The 24,882-nt window shown below is 39.9% G+C and overlaps 1 protein-coding gene across 1 annotated transcript in view; it reads right to left on the bottom strand.

Annotated features, from left to right (window-relative positions):
* LRP1B (LDL receptor related protein 1B) overlaps positions 1-24,882 on the bottom strand; it is a gene marked incomplete at both ends in the record, with an annotated part of 773,038 nt that overhangs the window by 344,440 nt on the left and 403,716 nt on the right. The window contains one exon of the mRNA XM_082483434.1: positions 4,277-4,439. Within this exon, the coding sequence (XP_082339560.1) occupies positions 4,277-4,439 (163 nt within the window). The remainder of the gene's footprint in view (positions 1-4,276; positions 4,440-24,882) is intronic.

The following is a 24,882-nucleotide window of genomic DNA, read 5'->3' as shown; positions in this document are numbered from 1 at the left end:
TCCTCTCCCCCTCCAGTATGCCTTGCCTTTATAGTGATTGATGTCGGAGGCGTCTAACCCATCTCCTCGCTCCCAGTACTCCTCTACGCTCTCCTCCCACGCACCAGCTTTGCTCTGCACATCCTCTTTGTAATCTCACCCTACGCGCTCTTTCTCCACACGTTGCCTTATGTTTGGAACAGTTTTGGAAATGGGTGCTAGATCAATACCCTCTGCATTTCAAACGCTCTCCTTAAAATTCATCTTTTTCCGCAAGCCTATGAAACAGCAGCAGATTCTGACCGGCATCCCAAACAGTGTCAGAGCCATCATTACAAGTCGCACGTTTCTGGAACCAGGAGTAGCCCCGAGCCAACAGCCCTATCTGCTATTCCTGCCTTTCCCTGTTTCCCGGCATTCCCAAAGAAACTGGAAAATGAGTGCAAGGGGAAATTAAGTAACTCTGATATATATATTACTCCATGTATGGTAGGTGTCTAAGCGGTACGATCAGGACCGAACATTTCAAGTGCTCCTGTTGGGAGGGAACTGCAGTATCTCCCTACTCCAATGCATTTTGCTTTTGTAAAACATCATTATACATTCTCTGTTGCCACTGTGGTGCAGAGGAAGGCAACAATTTACTTTGAACGCTGGAGGTAATTAAGTATACATATTTGCAGTATAAATATGTAGATGTACACAGCAGTGCATTCCACAATATTAATTCCTAATGTTCCTGAATGCATCCGAATATCAGATTACTTAAACAACGTGCATTTCATGCTCTCTATTGAATACAAGGAGTACGGAGACATAAAAATAAAATAAAATAAAATACCTTGTCTAGAGACATTTAGCTGGTCGGTGGCAGAGCTGAGGGAGAACCTAAATCTGATCTATCCTCTTGTGAGTTTTAAATGTACTACCTTCCCTATCATATACGTATGGTGATCAAAGTCTCATGAATATGCACGCTGATTGCCAAATTTGCTGGAACCCTTTACAAAGTCATTCCCCACGAGTACAGCGGACCTACAGTGAAGACCTTAGCTGGAGATAAAATCATTCTAACTCAGCTCATATTTGTTTCATGTGACAGTCATCAGCACCGTCATCAATTTTACACCAGTTTCAAGGACCGGTAAAAGTAACAGCTTCTGTTTCTTGACCATGGAAGAAAAGAAGTCCCATATTAAAACTTATCAAAACTACGAACTGCAGACACACAGAGCCAAACATCTTACTTCAAAGGCATTTGATAGATAATATATTATCGCAAAGCCATTTATTCTCCCTCTCTGTTTCTGATTGCCACTTTATTTCCCAGTAGCATCGTTCTAGCTTTTTCTTCAATACACGGCTCACTGAATGGTCTGGACTCTGAAGTACCCCCAGGGATCGGTGGAGACACAGCCCTCCCCTCCGGTCACGGCCTCCCTAACACAGGTCCGATGCTTACACTGTGCTACTCTTAACTGAAAATTAGTTGATGTAACAGATGAGTATTAGCACTGCAAAACCTCTAATTGGGTAAATTATTAGTTCATTGTTTGGAGGGAGGGAATTTTTCAGGTGGGCATCCGTTAGACATAATCTGAAATCACCAGAAAATGAAAGACAGTTCAGATTGATAAAAGTGCCAAAATCCCAAACCAAAGTAACATGCTTAGATTAGAAACATAACAATCATGCTTGTTCAAGAGGTTTTCGAATAGCAGAATCTTCCTTCTCTCGATTTAAAGTTCAGTTTTGGAAGAATAACAAAAGTTCTTTCATTCATTGTATGATATGAAATAAGCTTAGTAGCCCAAGTTCCAGCGTAAGCTCACAGAATAATATATAAAACCATCATCACTGAACATCTAGTAAAACTTGCAGGCACAGAGATGTAAAATTATTCATACCCAAAATATATTCTCGAGCGCAGTGAGGGGAACCATTCGGAATTGAGAAGTTTTCCACTGGTGCTTCAGTTGTTCTATTGATAAATCCAGAATTTCTGGTTGACGAAACAACAGAATGCCTAACAGCACAGACGTGAACATGGAAGAACAACCGGGCTTGACCCTGTGCTACTACAGGACGTTTATCACAAGCATAAAGGCGTGCGATCAAGCTCTGAATTCCTTAGCACAGGACATGGTCTCCTCCGTGCGAGTGTACCTTCAGCTTGCAGAAGGACGCTGGGGCCAATGAACATGCTATGCATGCTACAGGAGCAAACACCTTACAATGTAATTACATTTAATACCTGAATATGTAATTCTTACAGGTGATAAAGGCTCCTGGAAGAGCCTAGACTTCATATTTAAATTAAAAAATCCACCAAAAATCTGATTTATAATCATATGCTTACAGTGTAGAAACATACTGCCTTAAGAAGCCATTGCACACACACATTCATGCAACTCACTCATTCGGTGCTCAGCTTGCATCCATTTTTATTTTTTTTTATATGGATGTTTTTGTGATTCTTGAAATAACATAAAACCAGCAAGTTTACCTAGACAGCACCGCCATGCTAACACTTTGACTTAGAAATATGCCTCAACTAGTATTAGCATGAAAGAGTAAAAAGAAAGCAAAAAAAAAAAAAAGACCAAAAAAAGGGGGAACAAAACATTTTTAAGTAACCAGAACGTTTTTATCTGTTTGCATTCTGTACCAAACCCAAGTCACAAACAAGCAGAACTAATATATAAGGTGGGGCTTATCAGTTAAAACGTATGTTGGATAGCCTATTGACCAAACAATGTGTGTCAGACAATGAATGAAACTGCCAATCAACGCAGCAAAGAAATAACTGATGAAATGAAAAAAAAAAAAAAAATGCATTCCGAGAAAAATTTCCACCGTGTGTTTCCATCACGGAATAAATTGGTACTGCTATGAAGAATCACACTCTGAAACACCATAAACACTTCTGGTCTTTCCTGCAGGCCAGCATTTAGATCTACACTAAAATAGACACTATTACTCTCTTATACGGCACTGGAAAACGCAACTCTCTGAATAAGAATGGTTTGCAGCTAGCAGATAACAAACGAAGGAAAACCACTCCCTCTTTTTCCGTTCCACCCCTCCTCACAGAATCAAAGGGTCGGATAAAATCCTTGCAGCCCTGACAGGTAAGATTAGCTAATGACAAGCTTTGGATTCCTCCGGTAAATCCAGCAAAGAATATACAAGCGAGTGTATAAAGAAAAGGCTGCTGTTGGCAAATATGAAAGCTGAAAGTTCTTTCGGATCAGAACTTGCAGGAAAATCAATTTATACATGAAATTTTATTTTGCTTTTAAAACAACTCTGCAGTCAGATCAAGTCAAGCTTACCATCTGCTGCAGACAGAAATACAGCTATATTCAAGAATTACATTATAAAACTTCTTTGTAAACTTTACATGCAAGCTGTTCCTGTCAGAATTAAAGTCATTGTGATAACGCATCTTAATATTCAATCAGCCTTTAAATAGAGTGACAAAAGTCCACATATGGATGACAAGCTGTTCTACAGTAAATATTTTTGTATTTATTGAGAAGGGGCTTATGGCAGTTTAGGACGTGTTCCACCAGGCATTTCAATCTACACTGCTTACAGACTAATCAAACCAAGATAAAATCCCTGTTCTAAAATCCTCACCAAAATTTAGTTTTTGAATTAACTTGATCCTATTCCTATTCCCATTTAGTTATGATTTTACTTCAGCATTCGCTTAAAAATTTTTCCCAGCAGGCGGTTTTTATGGAACGTAAGACTTTTAGTACCCTGTATTTTAAGCTAGGCTCTATTCCCAAGTGATGCTGAACGTATCTATGGAAGAAAAAAAGCAAATACAATGCAATTTTACCATTATAGCTGACCCTCCAAAGCAGGGTAAAAAAATTCCCACCTTTTTATGCAATTCAACTTGTTAAAGCCATTTCCAATATTCTTGCAACTGAGAGGATATAGTTTAAAAACCCATCAAAAGTTCCTTTTCCACATACTCTAGTTAGAAACACAGTTTACAGAAAAACAGAGGCGAAAGAAAATCTTATGACAAGCAGGCGTAAAATTGTTTTTTCATTTCCAGTTCCATTTTTGAGACGGTGGCACATGTTGCAATTAATGTAGTTAACTGCTCGCTACGAGTTCACTACACGTTACTGTTTTGTTATAGCAACTATGCAAATAACACAACAATGCAGATATAGTTTTTAAACCACCCGAATGAAAGCAGATATACTATATGCAGTCACAGACAAGCACACATCACCCAAAATAAACACTTCTTAATGCAGATAAACAACCTTACCCTGATGTTGGGTCAACAGCTATGGCCTTAGGGTTACTGAGATCCAGCTCGATGAGGGTAATGCACACTGAGCCGTTCCGGTTGCAGACGAAGATCCTGTCACTGATGTGATCCACAAAGTAAAAATTCCCGGTGATCCAATCGATTGCTATTTGCTGTACATCTGCCAAAAAAAAAAAAAAAAAAAGAAAAAAGAAAAAAAAAGCTCAGAAGTGAGTGCAATTGTAATACAAATAACTGAACTGCTAGCTGCTTCCCCAGGCAGATGCTCTGCTCAGCTGAAGAACTCAAGCTGGTTTTACATGTATTATATGGTACATAATAAGGAATCCAGTTCTCGAGCCTCAAATATTGGTTGCAGAGAATTTTTCCTTTTTCAGTACAAAAGTCTGACCGCAACTTCAAGGGCGTGAAAGATACACCCTTGTTTGTAGTTCTCTTAAATATTTTAAAGTTAGTCCTGGGGAATTTTTCAACGGTATATTCAGAAGCAGCAGCGCCGAGGGATGGCGCATGTGTGAAACGGGGCTCCGAAACGCCGGCGGCAGCAGGTCGCAGTGGGAAGGCAGCCTCGGAAGCCACTCGAGTTCCGAAGTTAGTGTTCTACGGTGTCTGTTACACCGTGGGGATGCTGCACTGATGAAGTTTGTAAGGATGTATTAGTTACGTTTAAAGGGGACTAAAACCAGATAACAAATACTCCACAGAAATTCGAAAAATCTGTGTGTAGACGCGCATGTCCAAACCCACTGTATGCAGTAGCAGTCATGCATGTGTATGCGTTCAATTTCATTTAAATACCTTTTTTACAGTTCTGAGAGATCTGGATGCTGCCAGATTTCCGGTACAACTGCCACAAGAAGTACCATTAACGTAACTGTCTGCGTGATACTTATATAGAGACGTTTCTTAACAACGCTGCCAGGAGTTTTCCTTCTCGGCACGCTAAGGCAGCCTCACGACTGCCTCACACAACTGTTTTAAAGCAGTCAGTTCTTTTTCTTGTGGGACCCTGGAACCACTCAAAATCCTGCATTTTTCTTATAAGTCAACCTACCTCTGCCTACACAGCCTTCCTGTTACAGTAAGTAAAAGTATGAAGAGCAAAGAACATATTTCATTTAAGTAAGATTTCTTTACTTCTTATTCTTGTTGACAGTACTGTATTGATACCACCCTGTAAGATAGAATAAGCTATTCTTAAATTAAAAATAACTCCATTACAATAACAATATTTCCTATTTCAAAGCTAAATATTGTGTGTTTTTTTTTTTTCTTTTAAATATATATAGTCATTATATTACAGTGGTTACAAAATACAGCTAACATAAGTTGTGATTCTTTCAAGATGAGAGAAGCCAGATGTGATCACTTCACATAGTAGCTTTTTTTTGGTTACTTTCAGTTTTCTGTATTTCTACCACCCTTCAGAAGTTGAAATTTTAGGGTTTTTTTCTGCACTACAACAAGAGCCCGTTCCTACCGTCGCATACAAGCTGCACTGGAAAATATAAAGTAAACATGATTCAGAAAAAAAAAATGTAGCCATTAAGATTTTGACCCTAGTTGAGGGCTTGCAAGTCGTGCATTTGCTAAATACTTAAAACAGACATGGAGACTCATGAGTTGTCCTTCAAAGCGCGGGTAACAGAAACAAGATTTCCTCAATAAAATATCAGGATTAGCTGTATTCCATCTCAGCCATCCCATTACACAGTTCACTGCTGTCTCTTCTCTCTCAGATTTCTCCCCTTCCGCTATTCATTTTCCTTTTAATTCAAAGCAAATATTACACCTCTTCCCTTCTGATAGCTCCTATTACAAAGATACGCCGAGCCAGAAGCAAGAAATGCTCCATTTAGTCCAGTATCCCACCTTCAGAGGAGGCCAATGTCAGGCATACGCGAGCACTAATAGATTTTAGACAACAGGGAGGAAAAGGATTTTTATTTTCCTTGTCCAAACAAAATATAGGACATGTTTTTAAAAGTATCAGAAAAACTCTGTCTCTCTGGAAATCAGTAATAGTTTAAGCTTTTTCAACATGTCTGTTTTCCATTTTCAGAAGTTGGATTCGTGGAATTAAAGGTTTATGGTGCAGTGATTCCCCGAGACTTTTGAAAATTGAACATAGGCTTCCATGTGAGAGAGGCATTTCTGAAAATATTCTTGATAAAGAATGAAAGTTACTAAAGAGATTCAATTTTAAATATTTGTAGAAATGAAACTAGTAATTAAATTCCTGCAGTGGGAGCTCTGGAAGATCGTTCTACATTGGGAAGTGGGGGAAAAGGAACAAGCTTAAGTAGCAGCCCGCTGGAGGAGGCTGCTCTTTTCTTCTTAACCTGTGGGAAAAGTACCTATTTTTACATAAATGTGACATGTACCTGAAAGGCATGACCCACACGGATTATTAGATTTGTTAACATAACTATGCTTACATTTATAAAATATTGGCTATATTTATTCCTTAGTTCTTCATTAACATGTCACGAGAAATGGCACTAAACAGGTATTTTATATGGAAAACAAAAATAATCAGTTGAAGGTCACATTAGGGATAACCATTTGCAGTTAAAACTGAGTTAAAACTGAAGTTGCTGAGCAATCCAGGAAAAGCGTGACGTCCAGAAGCAATTTCCCACCATAACCTTTGTGTCAATGACTTCTAAAAGCATTGGTAGCTCTAAACGCCTGTTTACCCCATTCCGCGTCCCAGCAGGTCGCCTTTGGGAAGGGCAGGGAGATACCGGCAGCATGGGCTATTTGCAAGAGGTAGGTTCATTACAACTGCATTCTTCATCAAGCTGTTCCTTACAAAACCCGCTACGCTTAAAGACTTAAACAGTTTCCAGCAAAAGAGGTGCATTCCTTCACATTTTTCTTTCGAAGTCTACCACACGAAATGGACGAGAGAGTTCCCACTATGCGAAGAACACCTCTCAAAAATAGACCTTCTGGGGCAGTACATCACCGTAATCTAGTAATTAACCTGAACAGTCAACGCACAGCAGCATTTAACAGCTACAAACACGTTATGTATTGTCGATACCGTTGATCTGGTTTTGTCCTCTTTGTACCTTGTGCCCTGCAGTGAATCGGACACATCCAACTTCTCTCAAGAGAAGACGTTTATAAAGAATTGCCCAAGTCCACTCCCCCATAAAATTACATTCCACATGAAACACCCACGTAGCTCGCAGATAACAGTTGTTACAAATCAAACTTCCAATCTCTATGGTTTCGCTAGCGGCTACGCATTAAGCTGCTTTGAACGGCTCTCCAGCCACCGCACAAGTTGAATGCACTCTATACCACAGAGATAACGCTTTGGTTGCACTGGGGACCTTTAAAATAGGTATTCCTGTACTCAAGAAGTTACTGAATTAATTTCGTGCCTATTTCTGGATTCATATATTAAACCCCAGTGTGTACAGATGTCTAGTCCGCTCACATCTTTAAAGTAATTAATCTTTTTTTCCTTTCATTCGCACAGTTTCTGAAGTCTCTAAGAAGAAATGCCTCCCCCTGAAAACACACATATTTATTCTGAGCAATCTTGTATATATCTTTGAGGGTTTTTCCAATTTTAATAACAGTTTCCTTGGAGCATTTCTGCCAAATGTGATCATCCTTCCTTTATTACTTTCTAAAAACCAGGATTTCCTCTTAAGGACTTCATAAAGAATAGTTGAGACATCATATAGGCTAAATTCTACTCTAGTTAATGACATTATGTAGACCATGGGCACTAACAAAAATGTGGCCAGAAGTATACTTTTTCTATTTTTTTAAACACGCAAATATTACTATACCTTTAGAGAAAATCGGAATTTTATATGAGGGTGGCTAAATCTTCAAAGGGTACTGGAAATATATGTCTTGTGGCCAAAGTATAGTTTATGAAAATCAGAGCCGTACTGAATGACTGTTTTCTTTCGCTTTAATTCTCAAACTTGTATCTTGTACCGTATGCATTACTACATTTATTTCAATTTCAAATCAAGACTTGCACAAGAAGACTTCAGCTGCCAGAAGGGAGAGAAAAGCAGCACTATATTCTTGTATTCATACTACTGTTGTAATCGAGGATTCGGCACACACACTGCCTACTAAAATCAATATTATGTTAACAGACTTCATTTTTCCCAGATGTTGAAGAAAGAGTAGAAACAGAAAAATTAGCAAGCTTTCCGCATTTATATACTTCAGTAAAAGCATCCCTTGCTTTTAAAACTACTCGGTGGAACTCACAGTAGTTGCGAGTTGGAGTCTTTTTTAGAAACTTCAGAGTGAACCGGGGAATGATTTTGGATGCAATATAATGAAAATTAAAAATTCTTAGTGCACTCTCCATATGCTTCTGGTTAATAATGAAAGAGATAGACAGCTTCTCTCTATTTTAAGGGAAAGAACTTAGCTTCTACTGCCTTATATACTTAAAATTTTCCTTGCTCTGAACTTGACTGCAGTGAGGACTGCCTAAAGGAACTTGGAAATCTACTCAAGACTCAAGGTGCAACAATTTCATTGACAGTTACTACGGCAAATTAGAACCATGATTCATTTTCTCTTTGGGCATGGTTTTGGACCCTTTTTTTTTTTTTTTTTTTAACATATATAGCAATTCAGTATTGATTTCTTGCTCATATTTTCCCCAAATTAATGAATATCTTTGAAAATGCTTAAAAATAATCTTTGTCAAATAATTTTTCTCACTTTTTTTTTCTTTTGCAAAAGTTGATCCTAAAGAAGGAATTATTTTGATTTACCCAAAAAGCTAAAAAAAGGTACTATTTTTTCTTCCATAACCCGTATACATCTCTTCTGGATGACCGTAACACACCGACTTCCACACAGAAAGGATTCTGGGCTTGCTTGGGGGAGACGAGAGAAGGGGAAGTGGTTTAAAAAGTGGTGGTTGTATCTTGAATAGAAGAGCGTGGGTGGGCAGGTACCCCGATTCCCCATCGATTCAGCCTCGAAACCACAGCTGCGGGGAGGGAAGCGTTTGCTACTCTTACTGCACCGAAACATCAAATCATAGAATAGCTCCGGTTGGGTTTGGTTTATAGACATCTTTCTGCTTTGCAAAGAGCAGCTCGGCGTTGTCACGGGTAGTCAGGTCTGCCAAGAGGCACTTGTTTCATTTATTCTATAAAAGAAGCACGGTGGTTTTGAGGATTGTGCAACAGTTGTTTAGACGGTTGGCCATATGCTAGGGGAATAAACGCTTCGGAGAAGCAAGAGAGGATTGTTGTAATAAAACTTTCAGGAGCTTAACATTTCTGTAATGAGCATCCTACCACATGGAAGATGACAGTATAGTCCCCAGCGGTAGCGCAATACAGGAGTGCAAGGGTGGTGCTGCTCAAGTGCCTCGTGCCAGGAAGAGTCACCTTCTGGTCCCCCTTCCCCCAAAGACCAGGCCAACAGAGCCGCACATCTCCCGGGCATGTTCACATCCGCGTACTCTACAACCTGTTATGTCAGTAACCGTTTGCCTCTGGGGCTCTCTTTCAGAAACCAGCCCGCAGTAAGGAACAGTTTGCTTCGCTGCAGTTTGACTAAGGAACTACCTCCTGCTTCCTGCTGAGTCCAAAGAGGTGAGACAGAAACAGAGGTTGGGGAAAAAAAAAAAAAAAGAAAAAAAAAAGATCAATCTGTAATCCAAAACCATGAAAAATGAGAGAGAAAAAAAAAAAAAGTAAAAATTTGAGACATTTTGCTTTTCCCTACGTTTTCCCAATCTTCAGGGTGTATTTTTTTTCCACATATATGCATTTTACTTCTGCACAGCTAGAAAGCTGCTTTAATTTTTTGACTGAAAGCTGAGATTTGAGCAGGTGGGGCTTTGTGAACTGTGTAAAGTAGACAAATAAGAAAAGTGCCAGGGAAGGCCAGAGTTGCTTAGTTTAATTTACTATCTATTTAGGGGAAAAGAAAAAAAAAAGATATAAAATTATGTATTTATTAAGGAACAAACAAATTCAAACAAATTTTATTCCAACGAACAATAGCAACCAACTTGGGGATAGGCTGTTTGCCTCCACCTGAGTAAAAAGACAAGTTTCGAATAAAGGGAAAACCAGTAGCAAACCTTTCTTTTTCTAAAATAGCCAGAAATGGTGAGACCAGGTAAATAGTAATTAAAAAATGACAGGCTGTGAAATTCCGCAGAAGCACTGCCTTTGCTGTGCCTCTCTTCTGAGAGTAATGTTCCTAATTAGCAGCCCAGACAGCCTTATACTGACACTGTGGCTTGGGAAAGTTAAGCTGGCATAGATTTTTCTGTGCCCCTTCTACTGACAGTAATTTACCATAATTATGTCTGCAATGCCACTTATGAAATCTGATTTTTATTAAAAATGTCACCGTTCAATAAGTTAGACACACTGATGTCTAAACTTTTTACAGCCATGTCCTGAGTGATTATTGCATAAGTTTAAAAATGAAAAATCAAATGAAAAATATCCATCTATCTTTTTTTCAAATGACTCATCCTCAAATATCTAATTCCTTGGAATTACATCAGCCTTCCTAGATAGTTTTTGTAAAGAATATAATGGAAACCTAAAACATACAAAATGTTAAAAAAAAGCACTTCAAAGCATCCAGACTTCAAGTTTCTCAAAAGAAAAGAAAGCTTTTCCTCTTGTTTGCTGAGTAACATAATTTAAATTTCAATAAATTGGGTTACTGTCGAAAATACAGTTGGTATTCTTCCAACCCTACAGGATATTACAAGATACTGATTTAAAAACCTATAAATGTGAACATTTAGACAATAGCGGTTTCCCCAAGCTGAAGAGTTTTCAAAAATATGAGCCTAATCTAAATATTATGAATACTCAATGAATGCACCTAGTCTCTCAGAGACGTAGTCTCTCCAGTCACTCAGAGATTCCAGCACTCAGCTTCCAACTAGGTACAACCCCCCCCACATTTAGGCGTTTATTCCCTATGGGCATGTCTCTTTCTATTTAACATCAGACTTTTATCCTTCTACTGGATGAAGTTCTCTTACCAAGAAGAGAAAATCCAATGCCTTAAACTTCGCATGATTTAGGAGTTTTTAAAATTAGCAGTTCCATACCTTTCATAGGATTTCATGAAGACGGTGACAACATCTGGCCTACAAGATCCCTGTCAGTCCTCACGTCTCTGAATTCATATCTGAGCAGTGATGACAAAACGTGGTCACAGAAGCCAGTTTGGGGCCTCTTAATCACAGAATCGCAGAATGTTTGGGGTTGGAAGGGACCTTCAGAGATCATCCAGTCCAACCCCCCCACCAGAGCAGGGGCACCTACACGGTCCAGTTGCACAGGACAGCGTCCAGGCGGGTTTGGAATGGCTCCAGAGAAGGAGACTCCCCCACCTCTCCGGGCAGCCTGTGCCAATGCTCTGCCACCCGCACAGGAAAGAAGTGTTTCCTCATGTTGAGACGGAATTTCCTGTGTGCCCGTTGCCCTGTTTGCGCCCGTTGCCCCTTGTCCTGTCGCTGGGCACCACTGAAAAGAGCCTGGCCCCATCCTCTTGACACCCGCCCTTTAGAGAGCCCCTCTCAGTCTTCTCCAGGCTAAACAGACCCAGAGATCTCAGCCTTTCCTCAGACGAGAGGTGTTCCATTCCCTTGATCATCTTCATAGCCCTCTGCTGGACTCTCTCCAGTAGTTCCCTGTCCTTCTTGAACTGGAAGGCCCAGAATTGGACACACTACTCCAGATGTGGCCTCACCAGGGCAGTGTAGAGGGGGAGGATGACCTCCCTCGACTAGCTAGATGATTCTATGACTCTATGAGGGCAGACCCCAGGTATGCTTGGGTCTGTGTCTTTGTCAGGGATTTTAAAGAAGCGTAGCAAAATCTGGTCTGAAATTTTTTAGCATATTTCTTCTTTTACTCATGTGATAGAATGATTCTACCACACAATGCATCAAGTTTCTGGAATCAGTAAAAAGAGCGAAATTTTCTGTTACCGGGTCTTGAGTCAGAGGTGGTGCCGACACCAACAGATTAAATGAGCGGGAAAAGGTGTGGAACAATGAAATAGGGGCCTTATGAGTGGTCCTATCTTTTGATCCGGAGTATTATGATTTTTATAAGGAGTGAATTTTCTGACATCAATCTCATGTCAGAAACAAGTAAGAATAGTTGAAAACCATTACGTTTCTAATTCTGCATTACTGAGTTCCAAACACGTTGCCCGGTGATTGTACACTTGTAATGGGGTCCCAGTAGCCTGCACGCATGCTGAACAATAAAGACAGATTGATAGAGGTACATAGTCTCTCTTTTTTTTCTTTAACTGCACATTCAAAAGCTTCTTATAAATCTGCTGAGACTGTAAATCAAACCCAGTTATTTACTTCAAAGCAGTTAAGTCATCCACTGTTAAAATTAAAGCATAATTCAGCCGCAACAGGCATCCCATCAAGCACGTGGACTGGCAACCGCTGTGGGGAAAACGACGCGGCTACATTAGGCTGTAACACTCGCCTCCTCTAACCACCTTCCATCAAAGGCAGAAGTCTACAACCTTCCACCTTCCGAGGACTGCCTGCCGCACGTATTATGAACTTCAGAAACGATCGTCAGGCAAAAATAAGGTCACTTAAGCGTTTTCCCACAAAGACGCTAAGCAGTAAGTTATTACAATTTTAAAGATATGCCAATAAAACATGGAGTTACTTCTGCAGCACGAAGTGTTTACGGAAAATTACTTCCAGAGAAAGTTTGAACGGTTTAATACCGCAGGTAGGCAATGGCGCTTTAAGGAACGCTTTCGGGGGACAATGTGGAAGTAAATTATCTTCGTCAGCACTTAAAGAAAAGGTTAGGGAACAAAGGAAACTCATATTGAACATTTTTCATAGAACGTAACATTTGTCAGACTATACTGGTTCACAGGCTCTGGAGTACGCTGTAGTTTCTTGCAGGTAAAATGCAGATGATAATTTTGTAGTATAATTTCATTTTGAGCCCACTGTATGTTGCTATTAGCAATATACGGTGTACACAATATGAATATGCAGTACGTGACATGACCTAGTGCTATAAATCAATCTGTTTCTTTTCCCCAAAGGGCATTATTGCATTCAATTTTAATCAGAAGCTAATACTGACCATAGAGTATTCCGATACACAGATATATTCATATTGGGCACAAAATTCTTTAACTTCGTCTCAAACATATGAAGAGAAAGGGAGAAGACATTACACTCCCAATTATTTTTTTTTTTATAAAATAAATCTTATTACAGAACTTGTTTGTAATATAATTAAAATCTGCACACGGCGTCCAATTTAAATCCTGCTTGAGAATTACGACTTAGAGAATACTAGAAAATTTTCAAATATTTTCAATTATAAAAAAAATATAACCCGCAAAGTTAGCAAATATATACCTCCTTGTTCCACATAATAGCTCTGAAACAAAACCACATCGTGCACCTTACTAGATGAGATTGCCTCTTTTTTTAGGGTTGTTAAGGAAAGAAAAAGCCATTGATTAAAGGACATGAAGCTGTTTTCTTTATCTTTTTCCCCCTAAAAATGAAATTCTTCACTAAGGGCCATTATATCCATGGGTAAGCATTTCTACAACGCAGAGGAATCAGTCACCACCTGACGCCTTCAGCACACTTGTACTTCCGCAACACTCGGACCCGCCGTACAGCACCACTAATGTCACTTGCCTCATCTTAGAGTTTGAGCAAAACAAATAAAACCTTTCGTGTCTATGAACGCTGGCTGCCAGCTGACTGTAACAAATGCACACTCATGTAATCATTACCTCATCCTCCCTTTCTTCCTATCTGTCCTTTTCTTTTTTTCATCTTTTGTTTATTACATCTTTTCAACATCAAAATAGTAACCCTTGAGGAGAAGACTGTTATTTATTATATTTGCCCTGGCCAACAGACAACCACCCAGACTTAAAATACTGGCATCGCCGATGCACTTACATAAAATAAAATAAAATAAAATAAAATATTTTTTCTTGTTAACTTATTTCCAGTAATGCAAGAAATAAAAATAAAGCATGGTTTAGAGTTATACATCAATTATTTTTCTATTTTCATCTAGATAACAGGACACTTTTTTTTTTTTTCTCTTTATTTATTTCTGTCATTATCAGTATAGTGGTGGGATCCAAGGATTGGTCTACCTGAGCATTATCTTAAAATGGAATACCACCATAGATTCCATTAAAAGGTCTCATAAACCACTCAAATAGCTGTTGCTTCCAGTAATATAGCTCAAACTCAATGCTCTTATATTTGCGGAACTTGAACTTTGCTTTCAGAAAGCTTCCAGCCCTTTCCAAAACTCACCACTTCAGAAAGATATGAGGCCATAATCCCACTTCTTCTCAACTACAGAAGTCTTATGTGCTTTGTGCTAACTATTTCTACCTTGTGTATCCCCTATCATTTTAGCATTTTGGTTTTAAAACCTCACGGCATCCCTAGCCATATGGAAATACCGTTATTCTCATTTTACATTTAGAGGGGAAAAGACAAGATTACTTGCTAAATGTCATCCTGTAAGTCTCGGGGAAAAAACAGTGGTCTCCTGACTACCAGCATATTGCCTTTCTTCCTAAATCACTCCTCCTTTCACATAAACAGTAAAAAGAATTCGTCCCAACACTTGCAAAAAGAAATACAGCGGAGAGACGTGAATACTCATCACATCCCTCCTCCAGGTCCCCTCTGCAACGCATGTCTTCCTTTAAGTGATATTTTTTGCCTACCCTAATGTTAAATTACTTGGCGGTGAGCGTCTCCCCAGGCAGCCAGTTGCAGGGTGTCAATGCCGTCTGTGGTTAAGAGCGGAGCGGGAGTGGGGCACCGGGTGCTGCCTCCACCTTCCCCAGCAGCCTTCCAGCCAGCAGTCAGTCCGCTCTGCCGCCCACCGGCCTCTCCAGTTCAGGCAGAAGACTACTGCAGTTCTTTACGGAGCAGCTACCTTCAAATATATACTTTTTCTTTTTTTTTTTTTTTTTGCTCAGTCTAGGAAAGAATAATTGTCTGCCCGAGTGTACGTCTGCAAAAGCAAAAAACCCAAAAACTCCAACTGTGACCAATTATTTTGGAAAATACAGAACATGGATTACAGTGCATTCACAGACAGTTCTAAAATATGTTTTCCCACTACTTCATCTCACTCGAGTCTCCTTTTCCCAATGGGTTCATTTCTGAAGCCAATGCAGTGGTTACGACTATTTAAAACAAATCTGAATTTTGCAACCAGTGGAACAGACTCAATGACTAACAATTATATCCTTGAAAGAGTCTTAAAATGAAAATACCTGTTTTCAGTATATTCCGAACTAGAAGAGACATAGAAATGCATCATATTTATCTCCTTATGTATAAACATAAAAATACTGCCCAATATTAAAAAATGGAAACATAACATATGCTTAAGTAAAATATCAACCTATGACATGTAAGCAAGTCCAAAAATGCCCCAAAGAGCAAGAGGCTCTGGAAACGCAGATCCCGGCAGGTATCCCCCCACACTCCTCAATCAGCTCATTACTTTTGCTTATAGAGTGTGACAGAGATTTTACGCAATTACACACGCAAAGACTATCCCAACTGCATCACCAGCTCGAGAACTGTCGTGGCGAATGCCTAACCCAACGCATCAAACCGCAGCTGTTCCGTGACACGTTGATGAAGTGCAGGGCTTCGGCTTCGCGCAAACAGACCAACCCTTTTGCATATTCTGTCCTTCTCTTCTCATTTAATTTCTTACAATGATCAAACCGCTTTTTTCCAGAACTAAGAAATTTATACAGCTTACGGCTGACTTTAGCAAAAGTGATTTATTCCACTTACAAGATTTGTTACATGTAATTTTCCAATTTCAGAATAAGTGCTTCACTAAAATCACCGTTAAAAAATTTGAAGTAAAACCAAGATTTCATTTGAATGAAATTCATTTGAATGAATTTCAACCTTACTGACAAACAGTGAGAAGGATAGGATTTGTTCTTCCATTTATTTATTTCATAATGCTGACATGATCCATAAGGTTTTCCGCATTTGAAGTTTTACTCCAAAGCTGAAGTCAAAAGAAATTTTTAAATCAAATTTGCTTCATTCTACGTAGAAATCCACAAAGCATATTTTGTGGATTGAGAAGACAAAAATATTTCTATGAAGAGGAGATAGCACTTTTTGCGCTAGTCGTTGCCTCTGCCATTCAAAGAAGTTAAAAACTGCAAAAAGCAATCATATATTAAACGCCCAAATCAGATAATGGCTTTCATTTGTCCCGTCCACCACAGTGCAAATAATAATCACAGTTTTATCAACTTTTGCAAACATGAAACTCCTCTTTCTCTAAGAGCTCCTGATAGAGCACTAAGCAAAGAGCAAGCCCTTTATTTTATTCTGAGCCGTGCCGATTCTTTGGCGTGTCCCCGTCCCAGACCAGCGCAGAGCGCAGAACGACCCAGGCTGCAGCGAGTACTGAGAGCAGACGAGCCCAGAGCCTAAAGCGATACAGCCGACATAATTTCATAAAAACTGGTGACAAAGATGCTGCAACAGGTTTTTATTTTATCTTCTGAGTTCAGCTTTACTTGGATTAATGAAATTTCTTACTCATTTATGAAAAGCATGATCTTCATTTACCCTTTACCCTGCAGCAATACAAAGCACTAGATCAAAATGCGAGTTGCAAAACACACCAGTTAGTAGAGGGCACCAGCTAGACCACAACCCGTAATACCTGTGGGTTTATTCTACTATTCTTTCAATTGCATAAGATACGTAAGCAGGTTTTTTTTTTCCTTCCTGCTGCTTCCCCAGAAAAATACAGCAGGCGGAGGTTTCTGTGTTACTGTGCATCTGAGACAGAGGGGCAAAGTCGTAGTATGTGGGATGAAGCCCCTGCTAACGCTAACAGGGGTTGGGCCAACTCACCGTCGGTCACTTCACTGATGTCCCGTAGACTCGGTTCTGTATGTAGCAGACACAGCCCGGTGCGTTCCTAAAACTTCTCAGGCTCTTTGCTGAAAACATACTGCTTCCTTATGGTTTTAACTATTGGATAAATCTCCACCCGGGATGGACTTTGCTCTGCAATCGCTCAATCACTTCATAATCGGTAGCGTATTTTGGAATCAAAATACGGTACCAGTTATGATATTGGATGTATACAAACAGTATTTTGGGTTTATAGATTTTCTTATGTCCCCTTCTTTCCTAAAAACACAAAAGTACTTTTGAAGAAGCCACAGACTTTTTTAATTTTATTGCAATGTTGGTGCAACTTGTGCGCATCGATTTGTGTCTCCAGGAGGCAGAAGAACTAATTTTAACTACATGATCTGCAGTTCATTATGCAAAACCAAAGGTTTCTTGACTTCTTCAGGTGACTTTAGTGATTTTTTCTGGATAAAGTCTGAATGAAATATTTACTTTAATAAATTAATATCTGGAAGTAAGTGGAATATCTGCTGTTAGGTAGTCTAATTGAAGAAAACTTGATTAGCATTGTCTGTAACATGAACTTACAAATAAATATCTCCACATTGGAAGAAAACCAGTAGCTATATTTTTAAAATATAACAGAACCAGTAGAAAATGAAAAAAAAGTCCATGCATATATAATTAGTTGATGGTATCTATTACTAAAATATTAATCAGATTTTTTATTGTCATTGAAGACAGTTGCTAAGAGTGTGCACCTGAAGCCTCAAGTTCATAACCAACTTTACTGAAATGGGCAGGTTACAACTATATGCTTCCTATATATCTCCTATATACGTCTCCTTCCTTAGAAGAAAGGCAGAAGACAAGCTTCTGTGAATACTGAGGACACCTCAAGAGCCAGAAAGCATAAAGAGTAGAGGACTTTTAAAAATTGCTGTACCTAGAAACTTGCTTAGATCCTGCATGGGATCAGGAGGGGGTACAAGTATTGATTGCAGAAGGTAAAGTCATTCTGCTCTTGCTTCAATTGCAGCATGTTACAAACAAAAAGGATTTTCTGGTTTCAGCAGATAGCAGAGAAACTACTCAGCCAGAGCTGGAGTCAGAGGAAGGAGGGAGCATCTTTCCCGATGTCTGAGAAGGCTGTGCTATGCGAATGTCTGTTTCTCCCTGGACATTTCCCCATTATGGAAGTCCACAGCGGATTTACAGAGGCAGAACAAGTTCAGTTTTTGTGAAAGTCGTATTACAAACAACACTTCCAATGGCTACCAAGTAAAAACCAAAATGAAGCCAACACGCTGCATATGGATGGCAAAGGCTTATGGGAAAATGTGTGTCTAATCCCATAAAACATGCATTATTTAACTCCACATTTCATAAAAAAATAATTTGTGGGTTGTTTTATTTATTTTTTTTTACTGACGTTTCATTATACTTGCATCTGGGGATATAAATGCATTTGTAAAATATTCACTACAAAACTGTGCATTTTATATTTACAGGAACCTATTTATCTATACATTAGATCTTTACAGCCCCTACAATTACTTCATTCTATCTTCAAAACCTCATTAACAAAATACAAATGTTACTGCTTTACAAGGAGTATAATAATTCAATTTAACAGAAAGGACGAGTCCCTCAGCATTGTGCCCGATAAAGATAAATTTACACGGTTACCGATACTACGAGAAAGTGTTCATTTTTTATTTACAGAATGGTGCTGCTGCTGTGGCAGACAGCCGCTTGCTCTTGGGCTCCCTCCCTCGTACATGACCTGTGCTACCAAGGAGGGGTTGGGAAGTAAGGAGGACACACAAAAGCTACAGTCATGACCCACTCTTAGGACAATAATGAAGCTAATTAAGATGGAGGTCTAAGAACGGTCAGCTAGGAAGCTGAGAAATTGGGGAAAAGGGAAACCAGCAATGCAGAACTGAGAATAAGGACATGAAGAGATGTAGGCTTTGCAGAGACAGTGTTCGGGACAGGAATTTAGAGGAGGAAAAGAAAAAAGAAGCAATCACATTTGCACTGAGCAGTGCCATTGAGATAAGACATTTTATTTTCTGTACTCAGTCTGAGAATTAACTGTCCAGGGTATGATTATTGAAAAGCATACTAAAAGAAAATAGACAGCACGCCAGCTTTGCTATCAGAAGCAGGGTTTTGACTGATGTCAATGAGGGATCGATTGCAGAAGCTGGATAAATAACAAAGCTTGAAGAAACAGTAGTATTAGATCTTTGAATGACTGAAAAATTCCATTCTTGGCAATTAGCAAGCAGTTAATAAATGGCCCTTATGTCAAAAGGGATTAAGTGCAGGTAACCTAACTTTGTAGGGAAACACCACCAATTCAGAGCATGTGCCATGGAAGCTTCTTCCTCCAAACGACATAATGCAATGTTACAGGGATGCTAATTCAAGCTGGTAGCACAATTCTCAAGTCAAATTGAATGGACTGAATCCAAAACACGCAGTAAAAGCAGACAGATCCTTCACAGCCAACATTTAGAAGCTCCTAATATATGCAAGGCCCTCTTCGGCTCTCTGTTCTCACAGATTGTATCTTAACTTTTGTGCAAACACCATCAAGCATTGAGATATACACCAAATACACAAATACTATTCGCAGAACAAGATAATGGATTTGCCATACCCACCACAATAAAGGGATGAGATCCAACTGATTGGGTTTGTGGGAACAGAAAGGTTGAATGAATGTTTTTAACAAAAAGATGTGAACTACCATTTTTCTTCTAGTAAACTTGATGATCATCAAAAAGGCTATGTGTAACCAACAATGAGAAAAGACTAGCCAGGAACTAAAGATAGGAGCACACTGATTAAAGGAAGTTTCTGTACAAACCTGAGTCTCAAAGGAGTCTTGTCATTACAGGGGGCAGAAAAACTATACGTAAAAGGACAATTATCAGATAGCATTGTTTCCCGCACTAAATAAAAGTCCATACTGCACCAGGAAAGCACCTCATCAAGGCTGTATCAAATACTGGATCAAAAGGTGTTTTAAGTCCAGGTACACCAGAATGAGGAACGAATGTATGGACAGATGCAAGGATGATACAAAGAAATAATTTCCCATGTCAGGCCATGGAGTATGAAGGACATCCAACTAAAGATTTGGACTCGTGGCTGCTCTGAAGGGGAATAGCTAAAAGCACATGGAACATAAAATAAAATGTAAACGTGGAAACATATGAAAATCCTAAGAGATATTCAGGAAGACACGAGGGAAGACTCAGGATAGATGTAGTCCTAACAACATATGATAGTGATGCACGCATGTACCTAAGACGGGATCCAAGCCTGGTTAAGCATCACCAAGTTCCACAGCAGTGGTCTGCCCTGGAACTTGTGCGAGGTAACATTCACAAGTCACCTACAGGACAACATGAATAACAAGTTGACAAAATCCAATAATAAAAATAAGGTTTCCAGAATAGTAAGGAGGAGGGTCAGTTTTGAAGAACTGCAGGACCTCAAGAGACTGAGTGACTGGGCAGTGAAAGGAGATGGAAAATCCAAGCTGAATAAACATGAAAGTAATGAGAAAAGTATCCTAGTTTTCTATATTTAATGATGGATTTGTCTTAAGCACTGAAGAGTGAGATATTGACAATATAAAATAAAACAACAAACAAACACACAAACAAACAAAAACCAACAAAAACCTTTGGCCAAAGTAAGAAAGGTCACTATCCCAGAAACATCATTTGTCCAGTCTTCCCAGAAATGCAAGAACAGCAATGCAAGATCAGTCAGGGCTCTGGGAGTGTCAAGTGGATGCCATATACAGGACAAGTATGCTGTGATATTTCTTTAGGATACTTTTCTCACATCCCAGTCTTGCTCCCGTTACTGTATCAGATACTCTGAACACTACTAAAGTGCCATTTGAGGTGTAAATGACCTTTGTCATGAAACCTTCTCATTTCTGTTCATCTTCTAGGAGGTCTGTAAGCATGGGCTGTCTGTCATGGAAGAAAAAGAAAAATCACATTCTACAACTATATGACAGCTTATAACGCTTGTCTGGAAACAAGCCTGGGGCAGAGCTTATGTAGGAATAAACACCTCCCCCCAGATCTTCACAGTTGTTCTCCTGAAGAAGCCAAACTTTGCTTTGATTCCTCATGAATATTCACAGAAACTTCACAGAAAGGTTGCTGACAGAAGCACCATCTCTAGCGCTTAGCATTTCCTTCAGTGCTTGAGCCTCATCAAAGCCAAGCTAAATGATTGTAGCTCTTCCCAGGACAGCACTCGCAGTTGTGGTTAATCACTGCTAGGAAGTGTTTTAGGTCAGGGGGTGGGAGGGTTTTTCTTCCAAAAAGGAAGAGTTTTTTCTTCCAAAACCATGGAAGAAAACAGGAATGTAACTAGACACTGTTGGTCAGATCCTCTGGGCTCCCTGTCTGATGGTCTTCACATCCAAAAAGTGAGAGAGCCAAAAAGTCAGCTTTGGCTTGTGATCATGAGGGCAAGCAGAAGGTGCTGGGTTCCACAGCAGAGAGGCAAATACTTCTGTCCTCCGGCGACTTCGACCCTTCATGCCCATCACCTCTTCGTAACCTCGGAGTGACTCTTCCCCCGTGCGGTGGTAGGGCAGGCGAGGGAAGGCAGCTGGATTAAAACCGAATTAGTACGGAAGAAGCAAGAGGTTTCTTTTCATCCAGATTGGTCCCGTACAAGCACATCTGCCAACAGAAAAGCCTGTGAGCCTTCCAAGGCAAGGCAGGATCGCCTGCCTGGAGGTATAAAACACCACAAGGTGGCAAAGCTAAACACAAACATTCCAGGATTTGTACTGGTCTACTGTGATAACTGAATGCCAAGGAAACCTGAACCAAATACCAGCCAAGCGGAAAATATCATCCTCTGAAGCATCATCCCAGAAGAGATTTTGTTATATTCTGCAGAAGAATAGTGGCTAAAACCCAGGCTGTGCTGCCTGGTGCTTGTTTGGAGAGCACATAAGGTGCTCACTCGGTACTTGTAACGATGATGACAAAAAATCCCTATTAAAATCAGGAAGAAGGAGATTCCGTTATGCAGAAGATGCTGCTCTTGCCACCCCCCCCCCACGCTCCAGCACACAAAAGTACATCTGTAAGATTGAGCATCACAGCTTTGGAAGGGCAGAAAATTGTTAGTGATTTTCCACCTTCATGCCATTAAAAAGAATTTTTGCTAGTCGGGTCCTAGAGGTAGCACTTCACGTAAATGATTGTTCCTGAACGTTTTGCTGTACTAACTGGAAGTGGACTGTGAGCTAGTACCAAGGAGCGTGCCTGTTACGGGCAGCAGTGGCACAAGCCTGCCTTCTGTGAGAATCTTCCCTGAAAGCCTATTTGGCTCCAACACTGTCTGCGTAAATCTTTCCAAGAGGAAATTTTCCAGCTTCTCTTCCAAAAACTTCTCGGTCTTAAAAAGACAAAGACGAAACGACATGCCAATGCCCGGCCTTGGCTAAGACAAGAATGCCTGTGCTGCTATCACCATGCCTACAGAAAAATATCCTTATTTCAAAGGATAAACCTATCAAACAAAACAAAACCTATCCGTGACATAATAAAACTTACAAGCCTGAAACTAGCTTAATAAGCACAAGGAATGCGATCACTGGACTTGCACCCCATTCTCCTGCAGTAAGAGATACCTGAGTGCAGGATCAGCCTCTATGCTGGGTGAAAAACCGGCTGGATGGCCAGACCCAAAGAGCTGTGGTGAATGGAGCTAAACCCAGTTGGCAACCGGTCACAAGTGGTGTTCCCCAGGGCTCAGTATTGGGGCCAGCTCTGTTTAATATCTTTATCAACAATCTGGATGAGAGGATCGAGTGCACCCTCAGTAAGTTTGCAGATGACACCAAGTTGGGTGGGAGTGTCGACCTGCTTGAGGGTAGGATGGCTCTGCAGAGGGACCTGGACAGGCTGGACCAGTGGTATGAGGTTCAACAAGGCCAAGTGCCAGGTCCTGCACTTGGGTCACAACAGCCCCATGCAGCGCTACAGGCTTGTAAAAATTACAACTCAATTTTGCAGTAGTCACCAAATGACCTATACATGTGTGCAGGCATATATATATGAGATACAGTAACACCAGACTCCTGCCGTGTCCTTGCAGACGTAACTCCAGATACACGTCTGGAAGAGAAGATATTAATCGGGTGGATAACTTCTGCACTGAGTACTGGATAAAAAAAAAAAACCCAAACCAAATCTGCAACAGATGAGTTCTGAGTGAACCTTTGGAAGTTATTCTTCCCGTAAGGAGCAGCATGTTGTCCATGCTGTCTCATGCCTCAGATGCCCCAGTGAAACAGTCTGTTGAGAACGTTCACTGCAGAGCTGTGAGCGCAAAAGCAGCTTTTGCTCTACTTATCCCTCTGAGAAGGCGTGCTCACACCACGGGGACTGCCGCTGCTCCGCTGCAGCAATCCAAGAAGAACGTCTGTGGATGCATATGTCCGGAAAAAAACACCACCACAGCTACATCTGCAAGATTTTGTCAGTCAGAGCTCCAAACCCGACTCCAAGCAATGCTCCTCTAAGCCTCCAAGCACTATTTCCCAAAATCAAAATTAAAGAAGAACCTGGAACAAGTCTCTGCAGTCGATTCATGTCCATGGGAATTTCTATTCTTCATTTAAACAAGATTGAACGATTGCAGTCAAGTTTCAGAAAAATATTAGAGACCACAGGCTGATGTGTACTAGCACTATGAAAAATGATTAGCTCATTAATTCCAGGCACCGTATTCATTTCAAACCCATCACACAGCCTTAATTTTGCAAACAGATGCACTAATGCAGATCCGAACACCACCGAGATCAGCAATTCCCTTCACATGCAGAGAACAGAGGGAGAGGAACACGAGAGAACTGGTGGAGGACTACAAAACATAGTGCTAAGGTCCACTCTGATAATGAAGATAAGTGGCAGAACAGACACACATACAGTTCGATGCAAAACAAATTTTGCTAAAGACTGTAGTTAATTTGATTGTACTTAGTAAAAGGAAAAGAAAATAAAATATCAATAACAGAGTGAATTAAAAAAGCACAATCAAATACTGCCAGCAAGATTTTTAGGGCTCTTACATATCTAATGGATGAAAAGTCCTCTAAAATGCAATGTTAAAAAAAACCTGGATAAAATAGGAAGACAAAAAAAAGTGCAACTATACATCTAGGATAATAGAGTTCTCTAAAAGTAGAATAGTCACAATAAGTGGGGAACAAAAAAATCTCTTTTTTTAATTTAATTTTCTATTCTACTAAATATGTAATTAGGAAAATAGGTTAAAAAACCCAACCAAAACCAAAAAAAAACCCAAAAAACAAACCCAAACCCTTACTCTGCCAAAATGGCCACAAATGACTTCTCAAGATCTTAGGTCCAATCTTAGGTTCCAGTCTTGAGTTTTTGGAAGCCTGTTATTAACCCCACCTCACTGCTGCCATTTGTAAGCTCATCTGTGGACACCTCTTCTGTGAAAGCTGAAGAAAGTTGCATTTTTTTGACCACATGCTATTTTGCAGTCTGTTCACATGAGGACGTGTAAGTGGACGAACACCTCCTTCAGAACGTAACAGCGTTCCACAAGCTGAAAAGCTGTT

Source organism: Vanellus vanellus, assembly GCF_965231255.1.
Source record: "Vanellus vanellus genome assembly, chromosome: 5".
NCBI lineage: Eukaryota > Metazoa > Chordata > Aves > Charadriiformes > Charadriidae > Vanellus > Vanellus vanellus.
The sequence above is the reverse complement of the archived record's forward strand: the minus strand, read 5'-3'. Positions and strand labels throughout refer to the sequence as shown.